Here is a 17,891-nt window from a genome sequence, read left to right on the forward strand (position 1 = left end):
TCATTTAGAGTTGATTACTTTTTGTATATCATAGATAAAACAATTACCATACTTCAAAAAAATTTGAACAATTAAAATATGTGATGATATTTTTGGTTTTTATTTAGTGTTAAAAAATTAAAGTCACTAGATTGTACATTTTTTAAATAAAATACTTAAACCTTGAAAAATCTTTAAAACATGATAATTTATTGAATATTGATGAATTTGATTTTTTAATAATTAAATATCTTAAGAGAAATTATAAGTTTGGAAAATGATAAGCCAATTGTCATTTTTAATTGTATAAAAAAATAGTTTCTTTACAAATGCTTATATAACTTATAGAATAATGTTAACAAATTCATATGCTATAGGAGTTTCTCAAAGCTAAAAATAATAAAACATATTTAAGATCAATAATGTGTCAATAAAAATAGATGGATTCCCTTATTATCTGCTAAAGAATGAATGTTAAATAAAATTAATGGTGACAATTTAATAATAATTTTGCAACAAAAAAATTAAATAAAATGCATATTTTTTAAGTTTGTTTATCCTCCCAAATTATGAGTTATCCCTATGATATGAGGAAATTAAACCTGTTTAGCGTCAATCGACTCGGAAAAGCTGACGCTCAACGTTACCATGTGAGGCTCGACACTGTATCAGAAATCCAAATTTGCACACTATGATATGAGGGAATTAGACCTGTTTCATAACTCAATTTGTACCCCTCTCTTAGTACTTTGGTTTAAACACTTTAAAAACATTGAGGCTCATACCGAAATAGTCAATTTCTCAATTCTAATTTCCTCAAACATTACAAGATCAAACTAACAAACACAACCATTATAACCTGCAATTTTAAACTAGATCATACAATATCACGTTAGTAACACACCATGTGATAATTCATCCAAATAGTCAATTTGTTCCCAATTTATCCTAACAACCAGTGGCGGAACTTGGACTAAAATTGTAGGGGGGCCAAATTAGATTTGTTATATATAATTTTTTTTAAAAGAAAAATTATTCATTTTTTATCTTCATTTCTCTTCTATAACAACACATATAATAGTAGAATTCAAAAAAATATTACTATCATTCGCTATTATATCATGATACTAATTCATAAATACCATTTTAGATAAGTCATTTGTATGTCATCAATTTGATTTGGTGTATTGTCAAATTTGATGTCGTTTTTCCCAGATCACGTTCTATTGAATTGTTAAATTCATTATATGTAACTCTGATAACTTTAGATATTTGTTTTATATTGTCTTAAATTCTTGGTTCTTATTAAATTTCTCAAGCTTAGTTAACGTAAATGCATTCTTTTTATCTTCATCTCACAAACCTTCCTCTTTGAAAAAAGGAATCATTTTTTTTACTTTTTATCATAATCTTTCTAGTATAAATTTATCACCTCTTACCTATTTAGAAAAAATAAAATTTATATTCACAAATCACAATTATCACAATGCAAAACATAAAAAACTCATACTACTTTAATTAAATAAGCAATATTGTATAAATTCAAAACTTAAAAAAAAATTACCATAGGTAGCGAAAAACACAAAATCCCTAAATTTCATAATTAAGGATTATAATAATTTAGGAAAATTATAATTAGGGTTCATGCCAAGTTCATAAAAGAATCCTAAAATCATAATTAGGGTTATATTAATTTGGATAAACTTAATTTGGAAGAAACATCCTAAAAAGAATCATAAACTAACATACATAAATCATAATAAGATACTAACTTGATTTGTGATAGATCATGCAAGAATGTATATATGAATCTCATCTATTGTTTCCAACCTCTATTTCCCAACCTTTGTATTTATCTCTCTTCACAGACTTTCATGATAATTTACATGATGAAAAATCTTATAGTCAGAAAAAAAATCTAATCTCTTTTATAAATTAATGTCTCTATTAAATTTTTTTTATTTTATCTTTTATTATAATTTTCCATAATATAATTTTAATATAAATAATATATAATAATTTAAAAATATATAAATATATATAAAAAAAATTAAAAAAAAAATTGGGGAGCCGTGGCTCCCCCTGTCACATCCTAGTTCCGCCACTGCTAACAACAAACTGTGTTCATTAACTACCACAATGATAACATGTCCTCATAACCCTTGATAAATAGAGAACCAAATAGAAAACTAAAGGAACACATGCAATATCAAAGAGAGACGCATGCAAAGATTGTCAAAATACAAAAAGGAATAACTAAAAGTCAACTTACTTAAATGGAGAAATTGATTGGATAAACTTGAAGATTTCACCTCAAGAATCACATAAACGGTCTTCGATCTTCAAACATATGATCATAAGATCAAATAACTTAAAGAGAAAAATATCTCTAAGAGGTTTATAGAGATATGAAATATTTTTAAGTAATAAATTCTTTATTAATTTATATTTATAATTAAAAAAATATTATTAAAATAATATAATTTCATTATTTAAAACATTATTATTTTTAAATACTATTTTATAGATTCTCACATAAATACTTAATTAATATAATATACAATGAATGTAATACTAATAGTACATAACAAATTCCAACAAATTTATAGTTTGGATTTTATGCTATTTCCAAAATATATTAACTTTATATTTGAAAATATATTAATTCTTTAATATATAAAATAAATATATTTTGAAAGACTATCATGGAGATATTATAAAAAAATCAACAGATTTCTTTACACATTTTAATTGGACTTTTTGATTAAATGAGGCCAATTATTTTTAATGTTATAAAAATTAAATTGTCAATTGATTTAATGGTTCAAAATGTAATATATTGATATTTACTTTATATAAATCGTTTAGTCGATTTATTAATCGATTAATGATTCAAATTTGAATATAATAATTAGAAAATTATTATAATTTGATTGTTTGGCTCTTAATTTGATTGACTTATCTTAATTATTATTTGATTTTGACTCTCTACTTTTGTTTTACAAATTACATTTATAAATTTTAATTTCGAAACCCTAATCTCACTTTTTAGTAGAAAAATAAAATACAATTCAATGTAAATTGTGTTCTATAGCATAATATTTTAACAAATGCAACATATATAAAAATAACTTAATGTTTACAGATCTTTATTTGTACTCGTACATCAATAGTACTAAATGCTACCTATAAATCTGTTCTCAAGTTTAATTTATGAGTACATGCAGATTTATAATGAGATAACATATAAAAGCTTTGATATTGCAAGTGTATTTAAATTATTTAAAAAAAACGCTTTTACTTCATTTTTGCACTCGACATAACTTTAAATAGATTTAAAGACATGTTTGTTTCATATATTCATGCGAAAAATGGTATAATTTCTATTCTATGTTATAACAATGACTTTATTAATAATTTCTATAATAATAATATGCGAAAAATAGTTTAATTTCTATTCTATATTTATAACAAAGACTTTATTAATAGTTTCTATAATAATAATAATAATATAATAATAATAATAATGCATTACAAAAGATATTAATGCTTAAGATTAAATATGAGAATGTTAATTATATGTTCCAATATACAGGAATGAAGATAGTAGTAATAAATAAACCATGAAAGTAAACGAAATAAAATTAATTACATTGATCCTAATAATAAATAGTAACTATATTCATCCTAAAAAAGAATTAATTACATTAATGATTTATGATTCAGGAAAAAGAAAAACAAAATTCTGAATTTGTAGCAGTGCATTAAATTGTAGTGGTGAGAGGGGTAGATGTAGAATGATGGGTGTGCAGTGTTTAGGTTGGCACACAAATTAATAATGCAAAAGAAATTATTATTAATAAAACATCCATGTCCACTTTTACTTTATAGTAATAAATATTTCTAATTATTATTAAATCAGTCAAACTATAATTCCAAAAAATAACTATAGAACTTAGAAGCAAAATAATTAATAAATAGTCTATACTATTATAAAGGTAAAATGGAAGTGAAATATGTTAAAGAAAAAGATTTCCAATGGTTACCAAAAGATTTTTTTTATTAACAGTTATAGATTATAAATAATTTTTAGTTGATTTATTTTTAGAGTTAAATATGATTTTATCTTTCAGTAAATTTAGAATTAGTTTATTTCAAAATTTAGATCAATTTAGTCATTCATCTATCAAAATACATGAATTTAATCTTTTAATCAAATTTTGATATCGAAATACATAATTTAATCTTTTTAATCAAATTTGATAGTTTATTTGATGTTGGGTTAAATATGTTTTTGGTCCCTCAAGTTTCGGTAAATCTTGGAATTAGTTCCTCTTCAAAACTTTATACCAATTTAGTCCTCATCTTTAGAAATGCATGAATTTAGTCCTTCTTATCAAATTTTATGAAGTTTATTTGACATTTTAAACGCATTTGTGATAATATTTGAGTTAACATTGAAGCAAAAATGTTTCAAACAGTATAATAATTCAAATACTATCATAAAATGCGCTTGAAACGTAAGATAAACTTAACAAAATTTGGTTAAAAGGACTAAATTCATTCATTTTTAAAATGAAGGATTAAATTGGTCAAAAGTTTGATGAGGAACTAATTCCAAATTTTGCTGAAACTTGAGGGACCAAAAATATATTTGAGTTGTTTATACTGTTTGATACATTTTGCTTTAGTGTTTATACTAATACTACTATAAAACACGTTTAAAATGATAAATAAACTTAACTTGATTAAAAAATATATTTATCCCTTATTATTATTCAATTCTGTTATTTCTTTTATTTGATGCAAATTTAAAATAATATTTGTTACATTGATGAACAGTGAATATGTTTGAAGGCAGTAATAATTGCACCGACGAAGAGTGTGGGTGGCTGGTTTAGAGGGACAGCACGTTTCCCTGTGTGGGTCCCACTCTCTCACTCCATTCCATAAAACGCACAGCACAAACCCTTTTCTTCTTCTCTCTCTCTTCTCTCTTTCTCTCTCACCAACCACACTCCGTCGCCAAGCGTGGTTGTTGTGTGAGGAGCGCTGCGAATTCACTCGCCGAGACATGATGTCCTCCACCGGCGCCGGCAGGTACATGGCCTTTCCGCCGTCGCCCTCCGCTCCTCCCTCACCTCATCTCTCCGCCCTGCGCTCCTCCGCTTTAGCCGAGCAGGACAAGTATACCTATATCTCTTTGTCTTGTTACTCTCGCTCTCGATATGTATGTGTGTGCGTGTGGATTGCTTGGATCTTCGGTTAATTGTTACTTATTGTGTTTAATTTAAGCAATTCCGCTCACGAGATTCTCTCTCTATTTTTGTTCGTCTCGCTTGCGATGTTGTTTGTTTAGCTGATTTCGGACTTCGGCTGAGGGTTTTTTAGCGTGGGGGGAGGGGAGGGGGGATAGGGTTTTGGTTTTTGTTTTTCGGGAATGGTCAAAGAGGAGTCGCACTGTGTTCACTTCAATTGCTGATTGGTTCTTTTGTTTTTGTTTATTTTTTGCTGTGTGGTTGGATTTCGTGGCTGATGGTTTGGATGGTGGTTTTCGTGACCTGATCTGCCGCTTTTGCTGGAGTGGTCGGGAGAATGGATCCTTCTTGGTGGAAACGGAAAATGGTTGTGGATAGTGGATTTGATTTCTGTTTGTGAATTGATTTTTGTTGTGGTGGATTGTTGTTTTGGCTGGTTTTATCTGTTCACTGATTGCTTTTGTGCAGGGTGATCTTTGTCGCTGATTAGTTGATCTTGTTGTTTTGCGATTAGTTCATCTTGCTGTCGGAAATAAGTTGACATTTTTCTTTGGTTGGGTTTATGTTGTTGTGTGATCCTTGTACTTGACCTGACTTAGTGGTAGAAGGCTTTGTTGTTGTTTGTGCTGAAGATGACTTTGCATTGTTGGTACTGCCTTTGTATGTGTGTCATTTTTGTCTTTGTTGTACTTTTTTATTCATGATCTTTTTTAGTTCATGATTTACTACCAAGCTAAACAACTGGCATTAGTCCTTCATCCTTGATAAGTTTATTAAACTGTTCTTTTTGTTTGTTTTGTGATTTGTAATGGCTACATTGTCCTATTCTCATTGTGAGGTTTTTTGCTTGTTTTTCAGATATCTAGCTGAGTTGTTGGGAGAACGTAACAAGCTTAGTCCTTTCATGCTGTGCTTCCCCAGTGCTTTCGATTATTAAACCAAGGTGAGATTCGTTACTCAAACCGGTGGCGAAATAGCATGAAGCGCCCCCTGCATCTCTCTTTATGCTTTAGTTATCTTTATCATAACATGAGTTTACTTCGGTCCCAGTCCCTTATTGTCTAGGGATAGGAAATCAAAGCATCTATCAACTTGCGAAGCTTCTTAATCAGTTGTCTATTTACTTTGGCATAAGTCAGATCTCAAATTTAATTGATGTTTCTTATTTTATTCCATGATTAAAAATGTTCCATCGTAGGTAAATTATGGGGCACAATTGTGCTTTGGCAAACTGAAACAAGTTTGTACCGATATAAATTCAATACTTTTCATCTTAAATGTTGTAGACCTGTACGTAAATTTCATCGAACTATTTAATTATTTTTAAACTAATAATGATTGATTATCTGCATTAATGTTTTGTAGTCCCAAGGAAACGTGGACTATGGGGAATAATGTAGTTGTCCGGACTTATGCTGCTTTCGTGTTGCATAAAAAGTAGTTTATTTTGCGTAGCACCCAATATAGGCAAGTACGTGTTATTTTGCTTGGTTATATACAGAAATATGAAATGTGTTTGGTAGATTCATACTTAAATGTTTAGATATTCTATCTATAGGTGAAGTTAATCTATTACTCCTATTGTTATAAGTTGGTGTATCATTTACCATAATTCTTGTAAATTAAGAAAGATTGATAGTTTCCATAGTTTTAGGCTTATATCTGGGAAGTGCTGATGCTAGTTGGTGTATGTAATGTACCACCTTTGTATAGTTTCAAACTATCAAGTAATGTTAAGAAATTTCACTCCCATTGAGGTATTAGAACTCCTGATTAATTTAGCTCCTGTCGTGGGCCAACCCTGGCCTTCAACACAACTTCCTTTCGCCACTTCTTGTCCTGTCCCTTCTGCCAAGTCTCCAGAACCTATCCTAATACTGCTGCAGGACCTCCAGAGTCCAGCAGACCTGGCTATCCCTGGAGCCCTATTACTGGAAACGTCCACATTTGCTCTCACATGCCAGTGCCCCTGCTGGCACGTGAGCTCCATGTACCATCTTGCATGAAAACCTGCTATTGGAGACTTCTTCATGTCCCTCACGTGCCACTTTCCCCCTTCTTGCGTGTGTGCTCCATTTACCATCTTCCCAGCCACAATTACAACTTTTTGTTTACATGCTTTTATATATTGGAAGCCCCTTTTTTTGGTGGAATATAGCCTGAGGTGCACCATTATGGTGGTTCCTTAATTAAAACCAAATTCTCTCTCATGAGCAAACCCTGAGCCTCTGGCAATGGAGAGGAAATTGGAGGAAAGAAAATCAAGAGCTCTGTAGGATGTGGTGAGAGCACAGTCGAGTACAATGGTGAGGAAGATTTGGAGGCGGCAAAGACCAAGGAAGGTGAGCTGGTATATTCTGCGAATGGTGACTGATTGTGGTGGATGGTTTGAGCATGGCACTGATGAGAGAGATTGAACTGATGAACTGTTGTGAAACTTCCGAAGCATCAGAAACCAGAAAGAAACAGAGGAGGCATGACAGTGACTGCAACTGGTGCCTTAGTTTGGCTTTGGCATAACTATCTTGGATACCTTCCGTTTACTCCATTAATATCAATGTTTTTGGTATTTATTATACAATGAGTTGTTCTGTCCTTTCATTTTGATGTTTGTGACTCAATAATTTGTTAAAAGCAACAACACGTACTTCCTTTCCAGCTCTAATAAAAATGGTGCCCCTTTTGGTATTCTTCAGCTTGATGCGTTGGGCCTACCACTATTTCTAGTATTTATAGTTTTAAATGGTCAATTTCTTTCATTGATGGCTGTACTTGAGTAACTTGCCTTTTCGGGATGAAAGCTAAGTCAGAAGTATATCAATTGTTTCTACTTTTACCATAGTTTAGACATAATTTGGGAAGCCAATCGAGTGTATATGAAGTGTAATATTTCTGTTGAATGATAAATTATTCTGGGAGCTGAAGATTATATGCCAACAAATTGTGTGAAGCCTATGATATTCAGTTGGATGGAGCATAGCAGTGGACTTGTACTAACCTGTGCTGATTTGTGTACGAAAATCTGTAAAGCTACTGTATTTCAAAATACTATAAAGTACAAAGGGTAATGATAGGGAAGCATAAATGTACATTTTTCCATGCTGTGCTAGAAAATTGCACTTCAACTGTGAAGAGAATTATACCACTTATATGTGCACTGTGTGTATACTTTATTCTTTTATTATTAATTGCTGCATTTGTTGAAAAACCTTTTTAAGTTTGTTGAGATTGGAGAAGTTTGGGAGGACATCATAAGTTTAAGAATGTAAGCAATGGTGTGAAAGAGTTCATGTGAAGGGTTTAATGAAAAGGATTGACAGGTTTAAAACTTTTGGTCCACTGTTATTTGAGTTCTAACTAATATCACCAATTTTTTTAATGGGGGATTTACCCGTATCTTTTGGTTTGGGGATGGGTTTGGATGGTGTTAGATCCCTGACCCCTGCACATTGAAATTGAAGAGAGGATCTCAAAGGTGTATTAGAGAAGGAACAGAAGAAAAAAAATGAGTAATAGTCAGATGACCAGTCAGTCAGAGCTGGCAATGAGTTTGACAGTTGAGAGTGGGGACAGTTAATAGATTGGGGGATTTATTGTGCAAGGATTTGTGTTATTGTACTAAGCCTATCTATCATTCATAGGTTGCGAAAGGGTACTCTGGTGAAGGAGTTCTCTCCTTGTTTCTCCTTCTTCTAAACAGAGATATATTTCCCGAGTTTCTTTTCTATCCCTCTCACCTGATGTATTGTTACTATTTTTCTTCTATTGTGAGATGTTCTTACTAGAATGGCCATAGATGGATTTTTGGTTAACTTGGGGTTTCCTTCACATGACAGTGGAAACAGTGATAGCAGCTTCACGTAATTAGTTAGAAATGACATTTTAAATGGAATAGCATTCAAACTGGAAACTCTTGGTTGAGAAACCTTTAAAAGGCTTTCAGTCTTAGTTTCCTGATTTAATTGTTGAAAAGACTGCTTATTTGCTCCTAGTGGCCTTTTAGAAGGCCTGTACCACACCTTGTATGCTTACCTTTCATCTCATTAGGGTAAGTTTTCTGTAAGTCAAGATATTTTAATTGACTTCAGCCAAAACTAGTTGCAGGAAATCTGTGTCGTATTCTTGATTTCAATTGAAAGTCTAGGGTGTTGTAATACGTGCACAGTTTTAGTTAGTCCCTTGTTCATGACATTGCAAAATTCAAAGCAAATGTCGGGAAAATTCTTCGTAAGTGATTCAGTAAATGCAGGCGCTGAGGGCTCTTAAACATCATGGCAAGCCTTCTCATTCACCTAATAACAAATCATCCCTTTTCTATTATCTATGTTTAAATAAATGAGATATGAGGGAAAAGGAGGATTTGTGAAAATATTCTCTGTTGGGAGTTAAGTTCTTACTACGTGGAGAGGAAGCTGAGAGATTATCAAGTAAACTCACAAAATCCTCACTAATAAATTTCTGCAAACATTTTAGATTTCCTTTAATTTGGATCCTTTTAAAGGTCCACCAAGGGAAAGAAAAATTATTACTTAACCCTTAATCTTTGTTTCCTTTTTTCACCTTCATTTTCCTTCAATTCCTAAATGAACCCAAATTGGATCAGATGTTAATTGTTAACACTATTTTTAAATACTTATTAAATGAGTGTGAAAGGTGTTTCTTGAGTTGATGACTTAGTTGTTAAGTAATTGAAAGTTAGATGTCATTGATCTTGTACTTATCTGAATGGGGTACTAGGGGTTCAATTAGCTTAGTTTTAGCAGAGTTTTAATGTGTGTATAACTTATAGGATCTGATGTATTATTACTAATTGTTTTCCATCTGAGAAAGCAGAGAAAGAAAATTTCCAGCTGGAATATGTGATTGCTTCTTTATGTTAATCTAATAGTATGTGCTTACAAGATATTGTTTAAACTCTTTAAATGTTTCTGTTAAAACAATGCTTAAATATCTTTCATTTTTAAAGATGTGTTGAAATTATATTCTTATGTTGGAAATACGAGTTTCAATGGTTTACTAAATGACTTTAAAGGTTTTATAGTTTCAATTAAGTGCGTAATATTATTTTCTGTAAATATTATATGACAAATAAGTGCATTCCCCCTCACCATTTAGAGTACTACCATCAAAACCTGGAATATATCTCATAAGGATAGCATTAGTTTTTACTGACTCAGCAAACATCCGTGTTGCATCGATTATGTAGTGACTGCTAACATGTTAACAAATGCTGATTGGTAAATCTTCTTCTTGAAAATTGACATTTTTTGGAGCAGAAATTTTGCGTGTAACATCGCTGATGGGGAATGCATCAGTTTTAGGTCAAAGTGGGCTTGAACAAGCTAGCCCCCTGGCTACTGGAGGAATATTTTCAAACGGAGGTGCCAATGTGAACGGATGGGCATCACGATTTCAATCAGAAGTATGGATACTAACCATTAACATAACTTCATTAATTCATTTTCATCTAATTCTGTATTTTAGAAGTATTTCTGACTCAATTTTTCATCCCATGCTAACTCATGACATTTGTTCTAGTTATTGTAGCTCTAATTGTTTGTGACAGGCAGTTCAAAGCTAACATCAGGATCTGACAATTATTCTATAGCTTAGCTTCTGTTTCTAAAATCCTGCTAGTCGATATCGTCTTTTTATGTCAACATAAATTTGATGTCAATACTTGGCCGCCTTTACAATTTTCTGCCAAATCACAGATGTGGTGAATATTTGCATCTGGATAAATCTGAGTATATTAGCATGAATTATGAGTGCTAACATTAGCCAGATTAAGAGAAGTGAAACTGTAAGTTTTATGAGGTTTAATGAATTATTAGCTAAGTTCCCAAAATGGCTTGTAATTATCTTAATGTCTTAATGGTCTGACTTCAGCTATAATTTGAAATATTATTTGACATTATTTTCTGCTCTCTGGTTCTTCTTGACAATCATAGTCAGGACATGTGTACATTTTTGTCTTTATGTATGTCATCTCATGACCGTAGATACTCTTTGCTTGATTATATATTCCGTTATGTGTTTTCAACTTATTTTTAATTCTGAGCAGCTAGTATTGTCCCTTTTTGGTGATCTATTGGTGGCCTCTGATACAACAGTAATTTTCATCTGCTTGCCAGTAAATAGACTACCATATGTCTTTTTTCTAATTGACATTAGAATTAAAACATGCAGAGACCCAGCTTGTTGCAGTCCTCACCAACACCAAACTGGCTGAGTCCACAAGGTAGCTCATCTGGTTTACTTGTTAAAAAGACAGTCAGAGTCGATATACCTGTGGACACATATCCTAATGTATGGAGGATCTTATCTCTGCCCCAATTTATGTAAAATTTTACATTGTAGAAAGATCTACTATTGACTTTAGTTTATTGCAGTATAACTTTGTTGGTCGCCTCCTAGGCCCTAGAGGAAACTCTCTAAAGCGTGTAGAAGCGAGTACTGACTGTCGTGTCTTGATCAGGGGCCGAGGTAGCATTAAGGATCCGGCTAGGGTAAGAGTGAACATTTCATTACGTGTTCCAAGTCTAACATGATTTATGTTACCTGATAAAATTACTGCACTATGATGAAACATGAAAATCTTTTGAGAAGATGTTTTATCATGCCATATCGTATCAAATCATCGCATCTGGTTAAAGTAGTAGTATTTATTTTATTAGAGATCTAATTTTCTTCTGGTTGCAATCTTCTCGCATTGATCCTGACAAAAGGATTTTAATAATTGGTGTAGCACCCTGTACTGTCTTAATGTACGTGTGGTCAATTATTGTAGTTTATATTTCTATCCGCTCTGGTGTCCAACGACTGTAATAAATCTAATGTTAATGGCTACATTGCTTAATGTTCTGTAGATTTCATTTGGACTCCTAGGTATTTGTGGTGATTGAGTTTTAATCATATTTTTGTAGGAGGAAATGATGAGAGGGAAACCTGGGTATGAACATCTGAACGAACCTCTCCACATTCTTGTTGAGGCAGAATTACCGGTTGAAATAGTTGATGCACGCTTGATGCAGGCACGTGATATACTTGAAGATTTGCTCAAACCGGTGGTATGTTCTTGTGAATTCAATTGATATTGGTAGTGGTACACAACTTTATCAGGATTTTGCTTGCTCTAATTGTTTGAAGTTCTATCTTTTAGGATGAATCTCAGGATTTCTACAAGAAGCAGCAGCTTCGGGAGCTAGCAATGCTGAACGGCACTCTTCGCGAGGAGGGTTCTCCCATGTCCGGTTCTGTTTCACCCTTCCAAAACAGCCTTGGTATGAAGAGGGCCAAGACCAGGGGGTAAATTGTCTTAAAGGGTGGGAGAGCTTTTGGAGCTTGTGTTAATTTTCTAAATCAGCACTTACCATGCCACTGGAGCTGCTGTCAATGAATGCCCTGAATTGCCATCGGGGCACTGGCACCATAGTGCCAGTTCTAACATGTTCTATGTGCAGTGTGTTTACATTGAGTTTGGGGGAGGTTTAAAGATGGTAGCACGTAGTGAAGGTCCAATTGAGTTTGGTGATTTTTTTTAGTGTCGGTTAGGCGATTTGGTTAGATATTCACCAAATCTGTCTATATCTTATATGGGGTTATATTTAAGCTTGCAATGACAGTTTTGATATGGTTTTGGAATTCTGTGAGGAAGGTTATGTTATGGCTTGTACCCAGATTGTGAGGCAGATAGATAATATTTACTTCAATGCGTGTATGGTGACATTTTGTAGTATCTAATGTAGATTATAAATTTGTGAAAGTACCTTTTTTCGGCTCATTTAGTTTTTTTTTTTTGCTATTGTTAGTGATCTTTCCTTTTTACTTCTATTCTTTTACTAAAACTAATAACTACCTTGTTAGTTTGTGATTGAGGATCTTGGTGTTACTACATTTCATCAAGTTGTTCAATCTAAGATTTGACACTTTCGAAACAGTATAATATGAAATTCTTCTGGTGGTATGTCTCTACTGGATTGTACAACTTACAATTTCATTGAACATGAAATTATACAATTTAGAAATAATTTAAAAATCAGTGGCACCTCTACAGTTGTTCAAATCTTTAAAAAGAACACACGTGTTAAACCTTCACCTCTAATAATATTGGTTATATTCAATGTCCATAGTAAGAGTTCACAAGTAAAGACACTAATGGAAGTTTTGGAGCTTGAACGAATTATAACTTAGAAAGGGCAAAACGAACGTTTTCAGAAAATGGGGAGTATAAGAGAAATATGTGGGAGTGTAGGAAGAAGGAGTCGTAGATTAATCCAAATTAGTAGCACCCCATTTATTTCTTATTGCACCCCTAGTTTTTTAAATCTCCATTCTACCCTTTTGACTTAATATTATATTTTCACTTTATTCATATGAGTTTTTGCACTGTCTTCACTCTCATCTCCTCTCATTCACAGTTCATCTTGTTTGTTTTCTTGTCGTTTTTCATCACTATCCTCAATGAGATGTGAAACATAGAATGGTTTAGAAGATTTGGAACAAAAGTAAGGTGTTTTATCTTTGAGTTTAGATAAGATGTTTATTTTAATTTTGATTTTGACAATGTCAATGGTTGGTGGAGGTTTTGTTAGGATTTTTTCATATTTTTAGAATATTCAATTTGGAATGTTATACCAGATTCGATAAATATGTTCGAGTGAACAATTCGAAAAAAGGATAATGTAGTGGGTGTCTGGAACTTGCAATCCAGAACTTATTTTTGGTTGTGAAATTATTACAAATTAGGTAATCCAAAACATGTTAATCTATTTTTGGATTAGCCAATCCGAAACATCCTACCAAATTCAAAAAGACTTTCGAAATAGAAGTTCTAGAAGAGAGGATGTATATTAAAAATGATGAGAGGAGATTATATTGGACCGTTTACCATTGATGAGATTTTTGGTACATGGGATGCCTAATTGAGTGGGTGCAAGGTGTAGCTTTTGGTCTTGGTCTTGGTGTAGCTAATGGACATTTTGGAGGATGACATATGTGTTGTTAGGATGTGAAAGGGGTGGTAACTATAGAAAATATAAACCTGATTTGTAGCCAAGTGTAACTGGGACAAGAAATGTGATTGTCCTTTTAAATTGCGATGTAAGCCAGTTTATAATGGAGAAGGGTGGCAATAAAAGGCAATATGCGGCACTCATAACTATGATTTGTCAAAGACTTCAGTTGCTCATGCTTATCCTAGTAGATTAAAGGCTAGCCAAGCGGACAAACATATTACTTACACTCAAGGAAAACAATGAAGACAATGTGACAACAATAAATAAGTTGTATAATGGAAGATATGTATACAAAAGATCTTTGAAATGGTGCATATATTGGTAAAACGTGATAACTATGTTCATTGGAGTAGATGCATATAACATTCATATGTGGTAAACGACATCTTTTGGATACACCCTAATGCAATTAAATTGTTGAATGCATTTAGTATCTTTTGTTGATGGATAACACATACGAAAACCAACAAATATAGGTTGTTGTTCTTGAGATAGTAGGTGTCACATCACCATGGTTGAGTTTCTCTACAACTTTTGAGTTGTTATCAAGTTAAAGAGATATTAGCTTTATCTGGGCTCTCGAAAGGTTAAGAGAGTTGTTTTTGAGATGTTAAGTGATATGGAATCCACTTTGATAACACTATAAGCAATAAAGCTACAAAAAACCAGTAGCAACAACAAGAGAGAGAACAGAGGAAGAGGAGATGATGGGAGCTACATCGATACAAGGTAAAAGATGATTGTAAAATTAGGATTTCATATTTATTATTTACTCATGAGAAAAATGGATATTTTAAAAATTTATGGGAGTGTAGGGAGAAATAAATAGGGTGCAAGAAGTGGCAACCATCCAAATTGCTTAATGGTGACCAAAGTTAACACTATAATCCAATAAAAAAGGCATTTCTTTCTTTATCTTCGTCTTTTTCTTCCTGCACCCCCATAAATTCTAATATACCCATTTTACCTTTGATTAAAATACATTAAAACCCCTCAAGAAATGGGAGAGACTCCATAAAACCAAAGGCCATGAAAGTCCCCAAGAAACACCCACGTTGCATAGCAGATGGCAATGAGCTACTCAAGTTTTCCAGCACCTCCTTCACATGTTCTCTAGGCCTAAATGTCTCCACCAACTTGTGAAACTCAATACCACAAATTAGATGAGTTGGTTGTGTTTAACCCAAGAAGGAAACAAAGTGTAGAGGTGGGGAGGAAGGAGCAGGAGAAACATGAGGAAGGAAATAAAAAGTGTGGGATAGGAAGGATGATGAAGATGTGACAAAGATGTACTTATGGATGTAGAAGAAGTTGTGTGAGTTTTTGGGTGGGAGAACAATTCGAAACACTTAATCCAAAAGGTATTTTCAAATCTTATCAGATCCGAAACATGTTCTAAAATATTCTTCCGAAATTTGCAAAAAATATATATCAGATTTAGCTTTAAAACCTATTTTTGAATTTAGAAATAAAATCTATAACACTCAATTTGGAATATAAAAATATTTTTCAAATTGAGTGTTCCGAAATATGTTTTTGGATCCAAAAATATTTTCTAAAACACTCAATGTAGAAAATATTTTTATATCCCATATTGGGTAGTACAAAAGATATTTTCAAATTAAAAAATATATTCTTGAACACCCAATTTAGAATATGTTGTTTTAAATAATTTGTATTGAGTGTTTCAAAAGATATTTTCGAATCCAAAAATATATTTTGGAGCACTCAATCTAGAGATATTAAAAAAGGAGATGGAGTTTTTATTATAATTTTAATGAGAGGTAATTTGGGAATTACAAATTTTACTAGGGTGCAAGAAGAAAAAGGGGAGAAGCAGGAAGAAAAACCTTAAAAAAGCCTTAATATAATGAACTCATACCTGTTTCCAGTGAATTGATAGTATTCTATTTCAAAATAGGATAATGTTGCATCTCCATAGGTTTTGTGTCATACAATTTAGAATGCAAACATGACAACCATGTTAGCTAAACATTTATTATATGTTATCACAAGCATAATCGTTAATGACTTAAGTATTAAAGTGTGTAATTATTTATACATCCTTGATAAACCATCACTAATGACTTAAGTATTAAAGTGTGTAATTATTTATACATCCTTGATAAACCAATGAGTGAAGTCAAATATTAATATATAATGCATATTACCTAGTGTTGAATTGAACATAAAAATAATGAAAGATATATGCAAAGTTAATTGTGAATCACACTTATAATAAAAATCAAATACAAAATTATGAAAATATGAATGATTTTGTCTATAATGCAAAATAAATGAATAATTTGCATAATTTAGAGAGACATACAATTCATTCTTATGATGAAATATAAAATAGTAAAAAATTAGTTAGAATTTAAAGAAGAAAGATCCTAACTAATTATTTAAATGTATACAATGATTATATATCAATGTACAATCTTCCTATATCTCATCATATTGTTTACTCTTTATATGTCTATTACTGGACGAGATCCTTGAAAAAATTTAGTACATCAAGATTAACAAACTTTATCTTGGACTATAACTTCTTTCATTGGTAATTACTACTAATAATTTATATTCAACAAGTCTAAACAAGCACGAATTTGCTTTTGATAACTTACTATGTGAAGATATTTGCCAAATTCTCTTTATTGTCGATCTTCTTCACTTCTATCATACAAAGAAAGTGATGTATGACATTGATGTGTTTTGTTGCAATATGATGAACATGATTTTTTACCAAATAACTACACATGTACTACCATAAAATACCATTGTCTTCTCTTAAGTAAATCATAAGGATTAGACCCTTCAACAAAATACCCTCCTTAGTTACTTTTATTAACTCCATTTGTTTTAATAATATAAAAGGCTATTGTTGGTTGAAGAGTACGTTTCAAAGAAACCAATGACCTGCAATGCATATCCAATAATGGACTATCTAACATCAAAATCCACAACGTAATTAGAAGCAAAGAAACCTGCAAAACTCATTATTAATTACCGTTAAAGATGATTCCAATGTTTTTAGTTCCCTTTAGGTATCTAAGGATTCATAGCCTATCAATACTCATTCCGAAGTTCCTTCACATACATACTTATTACATTGACTGTTTGAGCAAGGTCAAGTTTAGTGTACAACATAACATGTATTGAAATTCCCACTGTATTCCTTCTTCTCATTAGTTTGAGTATAATTGAGCCAAGAAAGGTGTATAAACATTGTTAAAGGTGTACATGACTTAATAAATTTCTAACCTAAAATGTCTTAACACTCCATGTCTTAACTCACTACACGAATAAACAAGATCCTAAGGGACATGTCCTTTGTGAGATCCTATAAAATTGTAACAATTAGTATGGTGCATGATTGGTTAAGGTAACTAAAAATGTAATTTTTATGAGATTAAGAAAAAAAAAAGATAGAAACTTTGGTGAATATTTATTCCATTAAAGTGATTACAAATCAAATCCCTAAATATTTAGTGAATAAAAATGAGTAGATAAGTTGGTTTTTGAGAATAAAAGTAGTTATGAAATGAGATTTGTGACGTGAATCTATCTTAGGTTGTGAGATTTAGGGAGAATGAAGATTGATGAATATGATAAAGGGCAAGCCACATTTTTACCC

The 17,891-nt window shown here is 31.8% G+C and overlaps 1 protein-coding gene across 1 annotated transcript; it reads left to right on the forward strand.

The window, feature by feature from the left end:
- Positions 1-4,943: 4,943 nt before the first annotated feature.
- On the forward strand, positions 4,944-13,020 carry LOC114169535 (KH domain-containing protein At5g56140-like). The gene is given in 8 exon segments (XM_028054770.1): positions 4,944-5,166; positions 6,096-6,142; positions 6,145-6,180; positions 10,514-10,659; positions 11,427-11,546; positions 11,630-11,746; positions 12,164-12,307; positions 12,400-13,020. Coding segments are annotated over 8 exon segments (873 nt in total). The 5' UTR covers positions 4,944-5,053; the 3' UTR covers positions 12,550-13,020.
- The last annotated feature ends 4,871 nt before the right edge of the window (positions 13,021-17,891 follow it).

This window comes from Vigna unguiculata, chromosome 1 (assembly GCF_004118075.2).
Source record: "Vigna unguiculata cultivar IT97K-499-35 chromosome 1, ASM411807v1, whole genome shotgun sequence".
In the NCBI taxonomy this organism is placed as follows: Eukaryota; Viridiplantae; Streptophyta; class Magnoliopsida; order Fabales; family Fabaceae; genus Vigna; species Vigna unguiculata.